General features: G+C 43.8%; 1 protein-coding gene across 1 annotated transcript in view; it reads right to left on the bottom strand.

Annotated features, from left to right (window-relative positions):
- Positions 1-21,607, bottom strand: part of Zfat (zinc finger and AT-hook domain containing) — a 187,953-nt gene that overhangs the window by 105,048 nt on the left and 61,298 nt on the right. The window contains exons 4-5 of the mRNA XM_055626715.1: positions 5,615-5,800; positions 2,862-3,012 (exon numbers count right to left, since the gene is read on the bottom strand). Coding sequence (XP_055482690.1) covers positions 2,862-3,012; positions 5,615-5,800 — 337 coding nt within the window. The remainder of the gene's footprint in view (positions 1-2,861; positions 3,013-5,614; positions 5,801-21,607) is intronic.

The following is a 21,607-nucleotide window of genomic DNA, read 5'->3' as shown; positions in this document are numbered from 1 at the left end:
CAGGCTTCTGGACAAGCTCACTGCTGATACAAACCATGTTACTCTCCCCTGGAGCTCTCGGACACAGCTGATGTCCTACTCACTACCAACTGTCCTCTTCCACCATTGCTGGTTTAGAGGTCAGGTGGGGAAAATATCACTGTCTTTATTAACTTCACACGCCATTAAATAAACAGTTTCTACTGAGTAAACCAGGCAACATGTCATGGGCATGTGTTAGATTTTGTATATATGGTGGTGAATAAAAGCATGACCTTCCTCATGGAGCCTATCTCTTTTACTGTGGCAAGAAGTGCACTGGATGAAATAGCAGAGGTTATCACTAATAAGCAATGAGTGCTTATAACAAGCCCTAAGCTGACTATTTAATCCCCACTTTCATCAGACCCATTTTACACATAAGGAAACTAAGCAGCCACCCAACAGCAAACAATTGTTTAGTGACTTGACCCCAAGGACCCTATGGCCTCTGGAGCACATTCCCCCTTCCTCATCCTTTTTATTGCATGAAATCTCTGGTGCTCAGTGAACCCTGCACAGTGTGACCGTGCACCTGGAGAAGGCGCTTTCAGAGGGGCTACTCCTGCTACCAAAATGGATGGCACTGAAGTAGGTGACCACGCACCAGGAACAAGAAAGGTGAGGTGATAGGATTGTGCAAAAGAGTTACACGGCGGGTTCACAAATCACGCCACGTGACTGGTTCCACGTGGGAGGTTTATTAGGGGAAGGGGTCGCAGAGACCATCTCTGGACTGGGCAGGAGAGAAAGAGAGCGAGGAGGAGTTTCCAGTTCTCTTATAAGGTGACCCAGAGCATGCACAGGTGGTTCCAGGTGGTCCATAGGTGGCTCCACAGATGCCTGATATCCGGTTTGTCAGGTCCCTTGGGGCTGGCCGTAGAGATGCCTGCTTACAGATCCCAACAGAGGGAAACCAAGGAAGCAAGGGAGAATACACCTCTGGCCTCTGCTGCTTCCTCTCAAAGGTATATCTGGGCTAGGCAAGGATTTATGACACCCTAATAACCATGCAGTGCTATTAATTAGCACCACTGAACTATGCCTACCACAAATAAAGGTCTATATTGATGAGAGATTTATACAACTGTTACTTTGAGTTTAAAGTACTTAAGTGGAATGCTGTCCATAAATACTAAAGAGGAAACTAGAATATTCATATCTGAAAGTTACTAGTACAATTGCATGCTAAGCCCAAGGCTTCTCTAAGGAATGTAATTTGGATCTTCCCAAATGACAAAAACATCCAGAAAGTGATACATTTTATAAAGAACACTGAAGATAAAAGCACTGGACTCAACATTAATTAAACAAGCAAATCTCAGTATTTCCTCTTCTGTTGAGAGATTTAAATGGTCTTAAGAAAATTGTTTGCTCTTGTTTGTATATTATCAGACAAATAGGTAGCAAAGGCCTGAGCACCCTGCACTTGGGGAAGGTCTACTTCGGGTGACGATGCTAGGCAGGCTCTATTTGATTTTAAGCTTGAGCTCTAAGTGATGACTGTGAACTAGAACACAGAGCTGTGATGGGCACAGAATGCTTTCCGAATTATCTTATGCAAGTGTTTCCTATTTGGTGAGAGAGGTACCACTGAAGAATATTCACACACCCTACTGCCTCTAGTAATCTAGATTCTACCTCTAGGAATCTATCTGAAAGAAACAAAAGGATAGATAGTTGGTTGAGGGACTAAACACGGTCAATGCCCATTTTTCGCAGTAGTTAAAGACAGCAATATCTTTGAAGGCTCTCATGCAAACACATGCTTTGTGTTTAGACCCTGCTCATATGTTTGTCCACTGACTTTAACATGACCATATCCAGCTAGCATGCAATAAACACACCATGTTCCAGGACAAGGGGCAGTTTTTGACGTCCATTAAAGTTTTAAATATACATTCCCTGAGGTAACAATTTCACTGGGAGCACTTTATACTTCAGGAAGTCTTGGAGAAGAATGAGAAGGTGAATGTCCCGGTGTGTGAACCACTGTACTATCTATCATGCAAAGCACAGCTATTTGACCTGGGCATTGTGGCAATGCCTGTAATCCTCATACACAGGAGGCTGAGACAGGAAAACTATGGCTTTAAGATGGCCTGGGCTACATAAGCTCTCTTTTTTTTAAATTCATTTACATTATAATAGAAACACATAAAAAGAAAACATTTTGTTTTGTTTTTCGAGATTCCCAGCAGTCCTGGAAATGGTTTGTAGGGTGTTGATCCTCCTGCTTCTTTCCTCCTGTCTGTTGGGATTAAAAGCATGCACCACCACTGCCCAGCTATAAATATTTTTAATATGTACTAAAATTTAAAGATTTTCAAGGTGCAGTAAATTTTTTAAAGTAAAAAAAAAACAGTAATTTTAGTATTTTGTATTTGAAACAAACAAAAATTATATTATATATAATCATTAAAAAAAAAGTATAAACAGTGAACTAGCAGTGGTAGTAAAACCTGGAAAAACTATTGGTTCCTGTAGCTTTCACCATGATGGCTGTTTCAGTTTTCCCTATTGAAAAAAATAGACTCTATCACAGTATGTGCAAACCAAGCCTTGTCTGCACCTTTTCATAGCTTATAGATACATTTGACTGGGTAACATGTGAAGACAAGCACATGCTCAGTTCTTAGAGTACACTGTTCTGCCTTGGTCTTTGAGAAAGAACTATACTAGGGCATGATGGATGGATAGATGCTTCAGCTAAGCTAATGAGTTAAGACCCTTTACAGATAAGGTCATAAATAGAATCCAGACCAGCAGATGTACAGGTCTTCCCTGCTCTGTGTACATGTCACTTGCAGCCCACCTTGGCTAGAGCTCACGGAACAACTCACCTGCTTGACTTCATGGGCTGCTCATATGGGGTCTGCTGAATGGCGTATTCTTGATACCCTCTTCGCGGTACCAGGTCTGCTGCAGTGGTCTCTGGAGAGGCTGCTCCTGTTTCAGGAGGCCCAGCCTCCACTGGAATAATCTTGGTAGCACCTGAGATTGATACACAGTGCATTGCTTATTGAGAGGTGCTAGCAGTAGCCCTGACCCTGTCCAGCAGAGTCAGCAGATCCTGGGGCGTGTTCTACCATAGGACTTCCATGCAACACTCGGGTTTCCTTATTCACATAACACACGTGAGTGTGTGTGTGTGTGTGTGTGTGTGTGTGTGTATGGAGTCTGTGGAGATACAGTTTTTCTTGTAATGTGTCCAAATGGTAGTTTCACTTGATCTAATTATGAAACAGGAAAATATACATATGTCACTTGAAAGAATTTCTACAAAGCTACAGCTGTTAAACTTGAAGCAAGTATAAAGCCATATTAAGGCAGCATGGAGTGGCAGAGCAGTCAACAAATTGGGAATGTGAGCACCTCACGTCACTGATAGTCTTGCCATGAACAAAAATGGAAAAAATGGAAGGTTCAAAGAGAAAACCCCCAGGGTCATCTTTGCTTCTGCAACTCTGTAACATAAACTGACCCAAGACCTTTCAGTGCAGGTATATTTTCTGGGTGTGGGTGTATGAGCATATGTGTAGGCATGTGACATGTGGCTAAGAGTATGTGTGTAGGTGTGAGTGTATGTGGAAGTGTGTATGAGTATAAGTATATGTGTGAGAAAGTGAGAGTGTGTATATATGTGTGAGTTGGAGAATGAGTCTCTGTGGGTGTGTATAAGTGTATGAGACTGCATTTATGTATGTGAGTATGAGTGTGTATGAGAGTTGAAAGAAAAGTGTATTAATGTGTGCGCACATGGGTATGTGTATGACCATAAATGTGAGAGCTTGATATGAGTGTATGCATGTGTGAGTTTGAGTTTAAGTTCCGTACATCTATGCGTGGAGTGAGGATCGGGACAAAGACTGTGATTCCTCTCTACCATTTGTTTCTAAAATACCAAAGAGAATTGATTATGCTTTTACCCTCATAGGAATCTCAAAATACTACCACAAATTTTTGAGAAAAATTGTGGAAATTTTCTCTAACAACCACTAAGAACAGGAAACTGTCCTATGGGATTTTCCTTATCTACAAAAATATTTCTCCTAAGCAGAGTGAGGCAGATAAAGTGACTTTCCAGAAAATTCAAGTAGCCTAATTTTACATGGTCCTGAACACCTTATTCTGTAGTCAATTATCAAGGAGAAAATGTATTCAGAGTTTTGAATTTCAATGTCTACTATTAGCACCGAAAATAGATGCTTAAAGGGGGCAGCTGTTCTGAAAACCCTGACAATGTCCTCATTTTATTTGACAGCTAACACCCCCAACACATGAAAAAAAAAGTTATGATACCTTGGAATCTATCACAAACTGTCAACTTTTTTTATGTCAACTTTTATGCAAGTTTGAAATCTACCACAAACTAGGCTGGCTAGTTTTTATGTCAACTTTTATGCAAGTTTGAAATCTACCACAAACTAGGCTGGCTAGTTTTTATGTCAACTTGACAGACGCTTGGTTCACCTGGGAAGAAGGAACCTCAACCGAGTAAATGCCCCCATCACACAGGGCTTGTAAGCAAGCTTTGGAGAACTTTTTTAATGACTGATGAGGGCGGGCTCAGCTCACTGTGGGCAGTGCCATCATTGGGTAGGTTTGTATGAGAAAGCAGGCTAAAACAGATGTGAAGGCTTCTGACTTTAATGCCAGCACTCAGGAGGAAGAGACAAAAGTACCTAGATCTCTGTGTTCTAGAACAGCCTGGTCTACAGAGTGACTTCCCTGACAACCGGGGTCACATGAGAAACCCTGCCCCCAAAACATATCTACATAAAGAAACAAACAGGAAGGAAGGAAGGAAGGAAGGAAGGAAGGAAGGAAGGAAGGAAGGAGAAAGAAAAGAAAATAAAAGAAAAAAGAAGAGCAGGCTTAGCAAGCTATGAAAGAGGAAACCAGAAAGCAGCATTCCTCCATGGCTTCTGCTTCAGTTCCTGATTCCAGGTTCCTACCTAGAGTTCCTGCCCTGACTTCCCTCTGTGATAGACTATGATCTGAGAGTGGCAAGCTAAAATAAACCCTTTCTTCCCCAGTTGCTTTGGCTGTGGTATGTTAACACAGCAACAGAAACTCTAAGACACTGGTTTTGTCTAAAATCGTCTTTCCTACAACAGAACTTAAAAAAAAAGAAAGTATAGCATATCTACCAGGTATGCTCAAGGAAAAGGAAAAGAAAAGAGAAATGTCTAGTACTAAAAAATATTTTAGTAAATATCACCAAAATGTGAATAAGCCATGCAGTGCCTGCCTGGACCCAGAAAACAGCTGCTGCTCTGGTATGGGCTGTGTGGGCAACTACTACCAAGGAAGCGGTCACTGTGGTATGCCAGGGCTACCACCAGCTGAAGGCTGGGAAAGACATGAAAGGGACTGTCCCTGTATATCTGAGTGACAACAGAGTAGGGTGAAAAGAGAGGCACAGCAGTTCCTGAGAATAAGAAGGTCTGTTATTCCTCCATACTTACAGATGACTAAATGATGCTCCACTAGGACACCTACCACATAGGCTCTGACCTAGGCTTCCTTCCTCAGGCAAGAGCAGCTGTGCTACACATTCTCATTTCATCGTTTCTGGCCTGTCATCACTCACCTGGAATGGCTTCATGAGCAGTTAAAACCACGCTGATGATGGGTTTCTTGGCTCCAGAAAGCTGCCCTGCCTCCTTTCCTGAGTTCTTCTGGACTTTCTCTGTCTTCTGCGCCCGAGGTCTTTTTGAAGCCTTCTCTCGATCATCTTCTTTGTATGTCTTTTCTACCTCGAGGTCTGACTCGTTACCTAGGGAGCAAATACCAAGACATATAAGCTCTCCTTTCATACTAGTTGGGAGGAAATATGGCTCTTACTGGAGGTGATGGCAAAGGAAGTGCCTTCCCCTCTCCATCCTCATACTCACCCCCATTCTTTCTCTCTCCTCTTGGCCCACAATGCCAGGAAAGACATTGTTCTACTCATATGTCATTATTGGCTCTTCACAATCTCAATGCAAAACATGTTCACTGTATCCAGCTCATAACTGGATACCAGGAATGCACCGCTGGACAGAGCAACACAGACCCTGGACTCATTTTCCTGAAGCACCATTAATATCAGCACAACAGATAAAATGATCTGAGATTCACAGTCCAAGAAAGCCCTTCTCTTAATCAACTTAGACTTCCCAGGTGCGTTCCCTGAGTCAGGCTTGATGGACACATAACAAGAACATATTAAGCCCTCAAGGGCCCTCCACTTCAGAACAGTCACACCAAGAGATAATGGGTGTCATCAAGAGCAGTGTCTATTCTGTGTCACATGAAACAAGAGTAAGGAACAGGATGGAAGAGTCTACCTGATATGTCAGAAAGGCTTTATGGAGGTGTTAGCTATGGCTGAGTAAAAGAGCGAGGGTTAATGAAGCATTGAATGGGAAAGAGAGAGAACCAGTGATAATGAAAGAGCTGTGTGGTCTCAAAAATATGTGTGATTAAAAAATGCAGTGTTCCAGATTAAGAAAGGAAGACAAAAGCAAGGGATAAACACTTGGCTGAGCATCCTGGTGGCCACACCTTCATCAGGAAGAAGAGAGTGATCAAAATAGATAACAAGAATAAGAAGTAAGTCCCAGAAGACTATGAACACTGTGAAAATCCCCACTCTTCCTTTGGTGAGGACATAAAGCCCAGTCAATCTGCATTAAAGAAGATGTAGACTGTGCCTGGCCTAACCCTGCTGGGGACTCCTGGGATATGGAATGATTGTCACATCTTTTCATGGCTCAAAAGAAGATGCTAAGTCCAGGCTTTTACAGTGGCTGCTGTTTTTCAAGGCTGGTTGCTACCTGACCTTTCTTTAGACAATGGAGAAGCCAACCAAAACATACTTAGGATATCATGGGACCTGCTGGCTCCTATATACATCTCTTGAAGGTAATAGTGAGCCTCTGAAGCCATCTAGTCCAAGGAATAGCTCGGTTGGCTTAAAGCTTTACATATATACCATGTAGTGGAGAACAAAATAAATGGGTTCACAAACCATTCAAATGCATTGCAGAACAATCAAAATCATAGCAGAATAATGAATTGCATCAGTCACAGACATACAACAGCAGCATGACAGGTTCAACCTTGGCATTAGCCTAAAAAGCAAGAATAGCCTTCACATATCAGAGAAGAACAAAGGAGCACTCTAGAATGCAAACACCTGGACAGTCCCAAGTGAGCTAAAACTGGAAAGGAGAGGAGAGAGAGCTTTATTAGAATAACCGTGTCTGAAATGACCCGTCTGAAGACCAGATCTTCAGAATGTCTGGAGAGAACACTGGAAGTGATTCCAAACACCCCTGTATGAGGGTAGGGGATAAACAGGGGATGTAGCACAGGTGAGCATACGAGCAGGTATGAAGATGGGTTTTGGAAAATGCAGGAATACATGAGTTATCAGAGAGGTGAGACTGAAGCCAGCAAACAGTGAGGACAATTCAGTGGAGGAAGAAGCACAGGGAGACAGGCAGAAGCCAATTTCCAGTGCTTCTTATATCTCAAATCAGCTCCAGGCAGCCCAACACAGTACCAATAAATGTACAACTGGTAACCTAGAGGAGAGCAAATTTTTAGCAAGCCATGCTAGCTGAGGTGGAGGTAAGAGAACAGAATGATCAAACCAAGCATACACATTGCATCCCATAAACCAACACAGTGTTTGCCAGGCTCCTGGATCATCTCCATACATTCTGCAAACAGTCTGAGTTACTCTTTAACAGAATAATATTAATATTAAATATATTAACGTCAAACAACAGAAAAAGACAATAGGCATTACAAATCAGAATTCCATGCTGTTCTCCATGGTTCAAAGTCAAGGCCCACTAATAGCTTCAGACCCCGAAAGCCACAGGATGGGTACAGCACCTGGTCTCCAGGGCTGCTGGCAGAGCCCACATGTTGTGAAGCTTGCTATGCAACATGCCTCACAGCAATATTTGCCTTGTTTTATTTATTTATTTATTTATTTACTTATTTACTTATTTATTCATTTATTTATTTTTAGTGTCTGTAACAAAAACACTTCCAAAGGCCCACAAATTGTCTGAGTTACAGAAGTCTTTCTGTCGCCTAGATAACAGGTGATATATGCATATAAATACTACAGCAGGATATTTTGGATGCTATAAAAAGGTAGAACAACATTTAATGGATTTTTCTTTTTTGCTTGTAAAATGATGTCTCGCTCAATAACAGAATTCACCACGGGATACGATTCAATATGTGGGTGATATGCCAAGAATAGATATGTTGACATAAAAAAAAAAAAAAAGGACCTGAGAATCTGAGCTTACCATAAGCTTAGCCCGGTTAATAGTATAAATTCACAACAAGCAAACAAGGGCACACACTGTCAACCAGGGTAATGAGAGATAAAGAGGTCCCACACGCTGCAGGGGATGAATGGTAGCAAGCTCTACTGTACATACCAGGTGTACACACTGCAGAAATATGTGCAAGCAGTTGGTAGCTGGCAATGGGTGAAGGCTAAAAAAGCTACATCAGATTAAGAAACAACGGATGGACCTTAGTTTGTCTGCGTTAAGTAGAGGCTATGAAATGACCTCTCACCTTAACTACTGCAGCTAGTAGCTACTGACTCCCTCCTTCTGGCTGCTCTTTGGTCAGGCTGTTGCTATGCACCTGGGTTGGTTATTTCCCCATCATTGAGGAAAATTACCCAACAGAAGATGCTTAAGTGGTAAGAAGTTTGTTTTAACTAATAGTTCAGAGGTAGCAGTGAACTAGAGTAGAAAAGGTATGGAGACAGGGCTAGCCCCAGCACAGGGCAATGGGAGTTTAAGGTATCTGGTCATAGGACTGTGTTGGTCAGGAAGCAGAGTTTTGGCCAAGAACTGTAACCATCAAAGGTCACCACCAACCAGTGTCTCACCTCTGCCAGCCATGCCTCCACTACAAGGCTCCCACAGCTTCACACTCCCAATTCCACCCTCTATAGGAATGCCATCTCCCTTTGTAGGAACCGAAAATACACTGCAGCACCCAAAGAGTCTGAGTGTCAGGGCTACAGGGCCTGAGCTTGGCCAGTAGGGCACTGAGAGAAGGTATCAGCGGTTTCTGAAAGCATTTTTCTTCCTTAATAAGCACAATGTTGGCCACAGACCTCACCAGGCCCACTTGTGGAACTGATGGAAGCACAAGCCACTATGAGAAGCCAAGAAAAAGCTTGATTCAATACACTGATGCTTATAAAGAAAAAGACAGGTCACACAGCAGTGTCACTGAGTCAGCCTGGACTACTGACCTCAGTCAGCTTGTTCTGTGGAGAGTTCTGTTCTTATTCTGTTCTTATTCTCTTACTTGGACCCCTTTAATGGCCACTCTCCTGTCTCTATTAGGAAATAGCATGAATATCTGCAAGAACTACCGTAAACCATCTGTCATACTACCCACTGAGGCCAAAGCCTCAAATCCCAAGCAACATCCTCACACGCATGTCTTCAACCCTGATGGGTCCAACAACATGGGCCACAAATTGACTGAGCAACAATACTGCATTTAGTTCTCAGACCGATACATCTTCCATGATTCATCACTACATTCTAAGGGTGGCTGTTCCCCAAAGACTCAAATGCTGAAATCTTGGACCCTGGAGTAACTGTGTTTGAGAGGTAGCAGGAGGAAAAGATAAAGGAGTAAGAGATCAGAATAAAAAAAGAAACCGCCATAAATAAGAATGAAATAACGACACTTGGAAGAAAAATAAATGGGGCTGAAGGCTACTATGCTAAGTGAGATGAACCAGACCCAGAAAATAGTACATATTTTCTCTCATGTGTGTATAGATATGTTTATATGTATGTGTGCATTTGTATGTGTGTGTGCATGTGTGTGTTTGTGTGTGTGTAGAGAGAGGGAAATGAGAATAGAAGGAGACCATGGGGGAAGGAAGAGGTTTAAAGGAAGGTCAGAGGAGAACATAAGAGAATAACAGGAGAGAGGAAGATAGAGACAATATATTTCACGTTTTCCTCCATCTTTCTCATATGTGGAATAGATATATTGAATACACACATATACAATATATTACATATATATGACATGAAAGCAGAAGGAAGACTATTCAAGGAAAGGAAGGGGGCTGGTGAGAGGAGGAGAAATATGACTAAGGTACAGAGTATGTGTGTGCACATGTATGAAAATGCCATAATAAAATCCACAAGCATTTTTGCTGAGCCACAAAATTAATTGGAAGAAAACCTAAAAGGCAAAGCAAGAGAGAACCACACCCCCTTTGGTGCTCCTAGGTGGTTACCACTCTCTGACCTAGCCTGCAGTGGAACCATGTATGAGCCCTCACCACGTACAAATGGCCTACACCCACTTAAGCAGTCACCAAAGTGGGGCCAACACACAGACACCCTGAAGCACTGTCAGAGGCTGCTAATGTTGGAGTCATGTGGCAGCATCCTGAGACTCCAACTCCCACACCATGTGTCCATGGTGTCCATGACAAACCTTTCCATAGGGAGACATAAATTTTCACCCTGACCTTACAAGGAGGGCACCAACAACAAATAAAAGCACAATTCTATCAAAATCCAACTTCAAGAACAAATTAGTTTGTGAGCAGTCAGTTGTTAAGGAGCCATTTGCTGGGTTGTGACTATCACCAACCAAAACACCCATACCACTGAAAACTCTCGCTCACTTCTGCATGGATGACAGCAGCATAAATGGAGTTACCTGTAGCTGTTCTTTGCTACTTTGTGGGTTCTTCTTTTTCCCACCCTTTATCCTCCCAGTTTCACTCCCCCATCACTAGATAGGAGAGAAAGAAAGATAGAGGGGGAGACAGAGAGATCTCTGAACTTAATTTCTTTCTTCTTATTTCTTCTTTGAGCACAACAACTAACAAACCACAACCAACCAACAATCCCACCTATCAGGGCTCTAGCACTTATATACCCTCCAAAAAGTTCCCAGAATTCCAAATGTCACACAACTGCAGAAACTATCTGCAGCTGGCAAAACCACGCCTCTGCTAGATCACAAGGCAAATCATAGTCAGCTGCTGTGAAGCAGCCCCATATTCCCACACCTGGGATGAAAACGAAAAACATATTCTTATAAAACTTGTGTTTTCTTAAAGAAGCCAAAATTCCAAAACTGTCACTACAGTTCTCCTTCAGTCAACACTCCACATTTTACGAACTCTAGCCCCTCCAAGCCTATATGCAATTATGGCAGGATTATGCACAAATAATCAGGAAGAATAGATAAAAATGGCTGGACTCTCAGGTAAGGATCCAATGACTCTCTCCAGCCTATTCCCATCTAGAAGAAAAAGGTCAACAGGCCTGATTTCAGGGTCTCTTATGAGCAGTCAGAACTGGTGTAATAAAGATGATGGCCATTATGCTCTGAGAATGGTACGCTACTGCACTCATCTTGGTAGTCTCACTAGCCCAGCTCCAACTCCAACTTCCTGGGATCACACCCAGATCAACTGCTATCAGCAACAGCTACTTCCGAAGGAACAGAAGCTAAGAGGCCGCACTGAACACTCCTGAGTCCCTTTAGTCTCCAGTTCTGAGTAGCCTAGAGTAGCCACTCTCTGTGCCTAAGAGCCTTAACACTAGGTTTTCCCATGGTTTTGGACAGCATGGGCCAGGCAGTACCCTGAGCATCATAAGAAATGGTTCTTGGAGATGATCTTCTTATATCCCTTGAGAACAGAATTAAGAAGGCCATGCAGAGAACTTGCAGCACATTTGCTCCAAGGCAAGAGCCTGGGGGAGATATGTTGCCAGACATACAACCCCAAACGTATACGAAAGCCAGGCTCTCTGCCACATGCTCTATGCAACTGCTCCTTGCAGCCCTGCACTTAGCTTAGCTAGGTGGATAGCGGCTTACATTCCCAGCACTTAATACTTCTTTGTGGAAAGCCAAGAGGGAGAGGAAAAAAGAAAAGACATTTTGATAACAGCTTTATTATTATTATTATTATTATTATTATTATTATTATTATTATTATTATTATTATTACCATTATTATTATTTTGGCTGTTTTCTGCTCTCTCCATTTAAACAATATCCTCTTTCCATTTGTTATAAAGATGTAAGATGAGTTTGAATGATTTATGTCCAGCAGGTGGCGCTGTCTGGGGACGGTATGCAAGCTTCAGGACCTATCCAGCAGAGACTTGTCTAGCAGAAGCAGATCTCTGTGGGCAGGGCCTGAAAGACTCCAGCCTGAGCAACCTGCTTCTGGATCCTCACAGGCCCAGCACTACTGACAGAAGCACCTTCCTTTTCCTGACATATTGTATGCTCCGAAACACTGAATCAAAAATGAACATCTCTTCCTGCAAGCTGCTTCTGTCAAGTATCTGGTCATAGCAATGAGAAAAATAACCAGTACATCTCTTGACCTGGTTGTTCATGAATTTCCCAGCATCCTCACTTGACCCATCTGTGTTTTTCTAAGTTGCCTTTTCCCCACTGAAACACCTCCCTGACTTAGGCTGGCAGTCATGGTGGTAGGTGCTTCTTCAAGTGCCTGTCATTTCCAGCTTTCAGCTCACATACCTTTCATTGGGGTGTTTTAAATAGTCTCTGCATCCTCTGACTTTTGGAACAAAACTACTTTCTCCCTCAGCTAATGCCTATATTCTTCGTAGCTTCCTTTTCTTTTGGTAATTCAATAGCTCTGCATAGATCGGTTTCTTTGTTTCTCCCTCTTAAAAATAGTTTGGATTTAGTCCTACCGTGTGTACACTGCCAATGGGCCAACATGTATAGCCAAATGTCTACTAATGGTGGAGGAAAGTCAGCAGGCAAATACCACACTGTGTCTCCAGTCAGACTCTTCCATGGCAAGGGAAGACTGACAATGGGTATAAACACAAGAAATAAATTAGTCACCCAGAGGAGGTCATAATGCACCTGGGCCTGGAGAGTTCAGGCCTTCCCAGGCAGTGGAAGGAAGCATTGCTAAGTATTGGCTGTGCTCTGGGTTCTGATGTAGCAAACACACCTCACACCACTGGTGACCCTCTTTCTCATCTATCTCTCTAGGAAACCAGAAGCTCAGTGAGGTTAGCAGGGTTCAGCCCATTCCACAGTACCTGAAACACAACAAAGTAGAAAGAGATACTCAACAAACTAGAGAGAGATAGGAAGGCCTACAAATCTCAGTTGAGGAAAGTCATTCATTCTTTATGCAATTAACAAGGAATAGTCTCCAGGTATCTAGCTCTACACGGGGTACTAATGACCTGGATAAAGGCCAGGCCTGTGGCCCACCCTCTGGCAGCCCAGAAGCAACCATAGGTAACAGTGATTAGATCCCAGTCATACAGCATGCTGTACTTGCCTTTGTCTCTGTCCCCTTTGCCCTTGAGGACTACTCCAAATTCCTTAGAGAGATAAAGAAACAAAGATACAAGGAAAGGGAGAAAGGACATAGCTCAGACTCTCCCTGAATTGGCAGACCAGCATTATGTGTGAGTCTGCCAGGCAAGCATGTCGCACTGTTCTCTCTGCCTCTGAAACTGCAAAGCAGATAGTTAGACAAAGTACATGGAGAGGAGTCAGTTGCATGAGGAGTTCAGAATGAGACAAGACTATGGTCAAATAGCAAATCGAATATATAATAGAGATCTAATAGAAAACATCCCAGAGACAACAGAGGGGCCTAGATGATACACTGGAACAGTGGGTTTCAACCTTGTAATGCTGTGGCACCTTTATACAGTTCATTTTGTGGTGACCCCCAAACATAAAATTATTCTGTTGCTACTTCATAATTGTAATTTTGCTGCCGTTATGAATTGTACTGTAAAGATCTAATATGTGACCTCCAAGGGGGTCATGACCCACAGGTTAAGAACCACTGCACTGAAACGTGATTGCCATCACTGTTCTCTAGAAAGCTGGACAGCTTACAGGCACTTCATATACTGCAGCTGCTAAGCACCCCCTCCCAAGCCCAGTTCACTCAGACAGGCCCAAGCCATCTGTGCTCAAGGCTAATTTGGCCAGAATAAAGACTGGCATTTGCTCTCTGTGGCTTCAGCTGAGTCTCCACAAACAGCAAAAGGCTCTTTGCTCCTAATCACTTTATGCAGATGAGCAGCCCCACTGGAGCCTGGGCAAAAGCCTGCCCTGCAATCAATTGCACAGCTGGCTCCTAGAGCAACAGATGCAGTGCTAGGGCCAGGCATTCGAAGTACCAATAAGTATGTCTAGGGTATTCCCAATTCTTCCGGCTGGGCAGCCATGTTCCTTATTATGAAGAGGCAATGCTATGTTCAGCAGACAAGTGTTTATTTCCCCAGCACGGAGGAAAATTGAACCCTAAAGTCACAGTCTCCCTAAGATACCATGGCATAGGTCATAGGGCAGAGTGCAATCCAGCTGAAATCCCGGCTCCCCAGCTAGGGCCAACAAGAAATCTGGGACAATTACTCCTGATCAAGAAAATGCCTGATTGACACCCTTCTCCCTCGTATAGGATGGGTGCCTGATGAATGGCTGAAGAGCTGACAAACTGACGACCGTCTGTCTGTTTTTATAGTTATGAGTGGTTCTTTTTTTTTCCTGAGTGTATATATATACATATGTGAACCACATGCAGGCAGTGCTGAAGCACCGATGTTCCTGTATGAGGGTTACAGATAGTTGTGAGTTCCCATGTGGGTGAGGAAGGGAATCCCGGGGCCTCTGGGAGAGCAGCTACTGCTCTTAACCACTGAGCATCACTCCAACCCCAAGCGGATGTCTTTTAAGAACTGCATCCAAGTTGCAAAAATAAATACCGCAAAGACACCTGGAGTGTGGGGTGTTCTGCTGCAGATGTAGGTGTAGTTGACCCACACTGCTTGAAGCTGGGGTACTTCTAAATGTCAATATGCTAAAAGCTTAGTCTCCAGCATGCAGCTCAGTAGAGGTGGAGAAACCTCTGAGAAGACAGAGAGGTTTAGTCAGGTCAGTGGGATAAGCCCCAGCCCATTCTGAGTCTCTTTGCTTCTGGCTCCCATGAGTTAAGTAGCTTTGCTCTCCTGAATGCTCCCCTCATGGTATACTGTCTCATCATACGCCCCAAAAGAGCATAGTCAAATGACCACATATTAAAACTTCTGGGACTATGACCCAAAATAAACCTTTCTTATTTATAAGTTAGTTATCACAAACATTTTATTATAGTGACATTAAAAAAAACATACACACAGATAGACACATTAGCACAAACAGTTAATCCTAAAGTGAGATTACTTTTCAAAATGTACTAAATGTTTAAAAAGTACTTTCATCAAGTTCTAGAAAATATTCCCACCCAAAGACAATAGGTGTAAGTTTTAGGAGATCAATAGCTGAAATCTATCTGAGATACTTAAAATTCAGGACAAACTAGGAGATGTAAAATCCCCACAACCTTTTTCTTGGTCCCAATGGATGAGCTAATGTCACAGGAAGGGGATGAAAACAGTATCAACCCCCATCAGCAGCTGCAGGATTCACCCAAAATACCTAGCAATGGTCTCTGCCACCTGTTCCTCCTACAGTCACTATCATAGGAGAGAGAAACCACACTACCGTAATGAAGCCTTGGTCCCTGCAGGCAAAGCACTGTCAAGAGGTGTGACCAGAACTCATAACTATTCCTACACACATGCATGTTCCTTTCTGGCCAACATTTCATATACCTCTCTTCCTATCTAAGGCTTTTATAAATCCGTGCTTTCAAAGAACAAGGTCCTTAGCCAAAGTCCCCTTGTCGGTCAAATCCTGTATCATACTTCAGTATTGTGACTCCAGCTTTGTCTGTCAGCACAGTGACTTTCAAACACTTTTTAGAAGTAGGACCTTTTAAAATGACCTCCTCAGGCAATTTCAGTGCCATCAATCAATTCAGACATGCCAGCTAAATTAGAATGGAGTACGTAGGGGTCCCACCACGACCTTTTCACTGCCTTGCACATCTGTCCTCCTCCCCTGAGCACTTCTGAAAGTCCAAGGTAACAGTGTCAAAATTACTGGATATTTGCCAAACATCACTGGATGTAAAAGTCAGCTTTGAGAGCGCACGGCAGAGATCATCAGATACTACGTCTAGGACCTCACCGCTGAGAGGCTGTTCTGCCTTTCTGCTGCAGCCATTTAGAACTCTACACCTAAGAGCAGCATCTGCAGAATGAGTATCAGGAGAGAACACTCGCAATCCACCGTCACACGGTGAAGCAAGCACACGAGAGGCGGTCAGGACAAGTCTGCCACATTGCAAGTCTAGCTCAGGTCTGGAATGGAACTCAGTCACCTCCAACTTTCACTGGTTTCAATTACACGTAGTCAGACACAGTCTAAAAATTCTAGAAATAAACAATTCAGAATTTTAAGCCACTTTTACTGCACTATTATCACAATCAGTTTATTCATAGTGATTGTTATTAACAATCAGATTTCTAAATCAGTCCTTATCATAGCCTTATATGTTGGGAAAACAGATCATCATATCTGTGCTCAGTATAGAACAGCAGCAAGTGCAGAGCTCAGCATCATGCGAGCAAAGTTCTGGGCATCCACCGAAGGCCTGGCAAGCTATCCTATCCGGAGTCACATCATGCTTTAATTTGCTTTGTATTGATGAAAGCTGTAACCTCTCTCTGTCAGCCCTGGAAGTGGGAAATGGGTAGAGAGTGGGTTGTACCTGCCTCGGCCTTGCCCTGCTACCTAGCCTTTTGTTTTGCTAAGTTTCAGACAATTACAACATTTAAGTTCTTGACATCTGTGAAAGTTGCTTTTCAACCCTAGCAAATTAACATAATTCTCTATATTTCATTTCCTTTGGAAATGAAAGCATTTGAAAAAGTGATGACACTGCACAGGAGAAAAAGTAAACCTTAGAAAGGGAAGCAGATGTTCCTGGATGGCTTGCACACTGTGCTCCAGTCCTTCCCCTGCACCGGGGCCTAACGTCCTTGCATGCAGTGATGTGTTGTGGCAGAACACCAAAGGCAGCCATTGCAAAAAAGCAAAGTCTGATTTGTTTGTTTTAAGGGTAGATAAGGAGAATAGGACCCATGTACCCTGAGATTCTGCAGCAGTTTCCCTGGCCCGTCTGGGCTACCCTTGTTCTTCTTTACCAAATTCCCATCCCCAGGGCTGACCCATAGGAGTCACACAATAGACCCTAGAGCTCTCTGGCTTCAAACTGTCTGGCTACTGTAGGCACAAGCAGGAGATGAAAGCCAAAAGAGAATAGGGTGAGCATTTATCCCCAAACTCCCAGCTGCCAAATGATCACTGAGTAACTTTACTTCCACCCCCAACTCTAACAGGACTCTAGACCTTAGCACAACTGACACCATGATGGAAGTAGCACTGAGGCTATAAAAGTTAGCATGTAGACAGCGCCACCTGCCAAAATGAAAACAAGAGCCTAATCCATCAAAGTCCATAGATCTGGAAAAGTCTCTAAATGTACTAACCTTGCCTTTGGCTTCTGTAGTTCTGCTTCTGGCTAACTGTTCTTGTTAGCTGAAGTATGTCAACCCAGAACATGGATTCTGTGCTTAAAATCTCACCCTCAGCAATGCTCAGTGCTACCCTGGGATCTGGAATACCTAGTGCAGTCACTAGCCAGGCTAGTAAAGACTTTGTATTGGTTTAAACCCACCCTGTCCAAGTAGTCTCCTCTGGTGGATACCCCACAACACAAACCCATGGAGTTCTGAGATTTCCCAACCCTAACCCTTTACCTGTTTGGGTAAAATGACCCCAGTGACTCTTCTATACCAGCCTCATCTGCCTGGGCCACCAGCACCATTCTGCACTGCTCACCCACCCACTTCTCCATAAAAGCAAGCATTTTTGCTACATGCCTCTACTGATCCCAGATCCTTAAGAAGCTGCCCTGGATGTCCAGTTCTTCTCCTTCCATCCCCCACCCCCCACCCTGGGACCATCTTTTCACATCCCAAGCAGCTAAGGACACTGATATTGAAGCCTGGTGCCAGCATAGTGCCTCAATGCTCTGACAGAGAGCATGCTCTTGCACCAGTCAACCAAATCTGATGCTCAACCAAACTTAACTTATCCTCTCTACCAATCCTGCTTATCTTCCCAGGTATCTAAGACTAGCAGGTTTGCTCCTGTTAACTCAAGCTCCCAGGCCAAAAACAGCATAGCCTCCCATCTTCCTCCATAAGCATCTCTAAAGTGGGCCCCCTTCCATCAGTCTTCACCACTAAACCAGACACCTCAGAGTCCTACTCGGGATCCTTGTGCCTACTGTATGGGTGCTGGCTCCTCTGTAACTGAACTGACACCATGTCCTTCCCCCATGCTCCTCACACCTCCTTAAGCCTTCAAGTATTACCTCCATCTTCACATTTCAGAAACAGATCCTCAGCCGCAGGGCAGCTCCACATCACCCTTCCAGACTTCCAGCCATGTCTCACTAACCATCACTAGTGTATGCCCGAAGTGTTGCAGACTTTTCTGCCTGTCCAATACTCTGAGAACTTTATGGCAAGCACCTCTGCTTAGTAGACATCATGTAGTTATCAACTACCAGAGATAACGACAGCAGGCACTTGATGATTCTGGGTCATAGCAGGGGTTCAAAAGCTCCCTTTCTCCTTAGCTCCTTACCTGTAAGCATGTATATGCCCACACATGCACTTTCAGTTCTGCTGAGTATCCTCCACTCTTGCACAAAGGAAGCTGTGGTAGTTACCCTCCATTGTTCACTTGACTGAATCACATGATTGTTCTCTCTCTCTCTCTCTCTCTCTCTCTCTCTCTCTCTCTTTCCCTCTCTCTCCTTCTCTATCTCTCTCTCTTGCTCACTCGCTCTCTGTGTGTGTGTGTTTCCAAAGAGGACTGACTAGGGAAGAAGACCCACCCTGAATGTGAGCCCATCTGTCTTATGGTTTGTGATCTGAACTGAATAAAAGTGGGGAAAAAAGAGAGACTGAGCAGCAACAATGATCACTCAGCATCCTGATCCACCCAGACGTAATCCAGCAGTTCACCATGATACCATAACAGACTGTACGCTTTCATCTGAAAGGCAGCAGTTCACCGTGACACCATAACAGACTGTACCCTTTCAGACTGAAAGTAAAATCAATCCCTCCTACCTTGAGCTGCTCTGCATAAGGTACTCGGTCACAGCTATATGGAAACTAACACAGAAGGATGCTAAGCTGCAACAATTAAATGTGTTCCTTTTGTACACATCTTCCCACTCTTTGCTGTACCCCTCCTCTGCCAGGGTGATCTTGCTCCCAATTCTATACACAAATGGTAGGATATAAACTCATATTTTCCATCCTTTAACTCCCCACAGCAAGTCAGAGTGCTTTGCATGTTACATGTCTTCCAGACCAGTGCCTCACAGTTTGTAGACATTAATTTACGTACATTCCTGTATAACTGGCATTGCACTAATATTCTAAAGTATCTACTCTTAATTGCCCCAGAACTAATTAAATCTCAGAATGCCCTAGGGAGTCAAATATTATCAGCTACACTGATGAAAGGCCCAGAACAGTTGTCAGAACAGCAGACTGATGAAGGATTATATTCTGGGAGTCTGCTTCCAATTTGTTCCACCCTGCTAATACAGCAGTTTAGGAAGCTTCCCAGCCTCAAAATAATTCTCTCTAACCTGCTGAATAGGCATCATTCTTACCCTCCTCCCTCAGGTTTTTTCACACCTTCCTGTCTCTCTTGTAATATGGGAAAGACAGGCGAGTCCTGCTTCCAACAGCTTCCATAAGAGATTTTGAAGAGGATGAGCTAAGGAAGGGTGCAGGCATCCATGTAGCATGCCCCTCCCTGAACACCGTATACTCACTGATTGTACCACCCAGCCCTCCTCTTAGGGTATCCACAATCCTGCTTAACCTCCAGGTTTGGCATACACCATCATATAGCAAATGGCTATCCATCTTTGTCACTTCCTCTCCTCCTGCCACAGCATGCTAGATATGGCAGGTACTCATAGCCCATAAACCACTCTTGCAGGAAACCCCCAAGATACCCCATGAGAGGTATACTCCTACCCTCCACATGTGCTTCACTCCTTCACAGTAGTTCATGTGTCTGCATCCCTGTTCTGCTCCACAGACACTCAACTGCTCAAAGGATTGGACCTATCTAACTCAACTTTGATTCCTACAAGTCTACTTTGGCACCCAACAGCAGCAGCATAAGCTCAGGGGTAAACAGAGGAAAGAACGTTGTGCTGTGGGGCCTCGCTTGGAGCTACAGCAGATGTCCTCAACATCTTAGAAGCCCAGGAAATTTGCTGAAGGGCTGCCAGCCCTCGGCCATCCATTCCAGGATCTCAACTCTGAGAGACTGGCACAGACACACAGGTGGTCCTTCAGGCCATGCTTACAATGTACAGCAGCTGCTTATGTCAGGTCCAAAGGAAATTCCACTCCCCCAAAATCTGGAGACCCATTTTCCTCTACCAAAGAAGACATTTCCTCATCACTGTCTGAAGGAACAAATGACTCTCTGTGGTTCCCATAATACACATGCTGGCCTCCAGGCTCACTCAGTGTCACAAGTCCACATGGTTCTCCTCAAATCTTCTCATCATGTTTCCTACCCTAACTTCTCCAGCTCATGGGCTTTTCTTCCCCCAGCTTCTCATTCCCATATAATGCTGCTGTTCTGCCATAAGCTTACCCCCAACCCCGCCTCTAGATAATCTCTTTCTCTTCTGCTCTTCCTCTCCACCCCTCTCTCTCTTCTCAAGGTCCTGTCCAATCTTCTGGCCATGTTCAGTTTTCTTTTCTCTCTCTCTCTCTCTGTTTTGGACCCTTCCAGATACCTCTGGTTATAATCTCCCTCATATCCACAATAAAAACCTTCCCCTCAGCCATACTTTGGAGTGGTTGGTCATGTCCTGAGTTTAGAAATCTGGTGCTGAAATGCTCAGTGTATATACATTTGCATCTCTTCACAGCAAAGCACAATGACAAGAGCTGCATTACACCCACCCCAGTCCTGGCCTGTCTATACTGGGAGGGAGCAGGAAGTCCCCCTGAAATCCAAACAGCAATGTGGTCATTGATTTGCTCCTGGTGCCTCCAGCATGGTCTAGCAGGCCTCCACTACATAGTCCTCAGAGCTCTTAGCCTTCAGCTGGCTCCAAGATACTAACAGAACTTTCCTTTCAAAAGTGTTGGTATAAAATCTTCTGTGAGTAGGTGGGCACTGTGGCACACACTTGTAATCCCAGCACTCAAGGAGGCAGAGGCAGAGATATCTGTGAGTTAGAGACCAGCCTGGTCTACAAAGAAAGTCCAGGACAGCCAAGGCTCTCTAGAGAAACCCTGTCTTAAGAAATAAACAAACAAAATCTTCTGGGGCAAGATTCAGGGAGTACCCCAGATCCTTGAAACTGTGTTCAAGTGTCCTTTACTCCTAAGAGCCACACAACAGCAGCAACAGAAGAGCTGGATGCAGTGCCAGCCCCTGCTTCTCACTACCTCATACATTACTGTTAAGCTAATGTATTAACGGGACTAGAAGTTTTAACACATGGGAGCCTGGGATAGGCAGGAAGAAAACT

Source organism: Psammomys obesus, unplaced genomic scaffold (genome assembly GCF_907164565.1).
Source record: "Psammomys obesus unplaced genomic scaffold, mPsaObe1.curated_primary_1811, whole genome shotgun sequence".
Taxonomy (NCBI): Eukaryota; Metazoa; Chordata; class Mammalia; order Rodentia; family Muridae; genus Psammomys; species Psammomys obesus.
The sequence above is the reverse complement of the archived record's forward strand: the minus strand, read 5'-3'. Positions and strand labels throughout refer to the sequence as shown.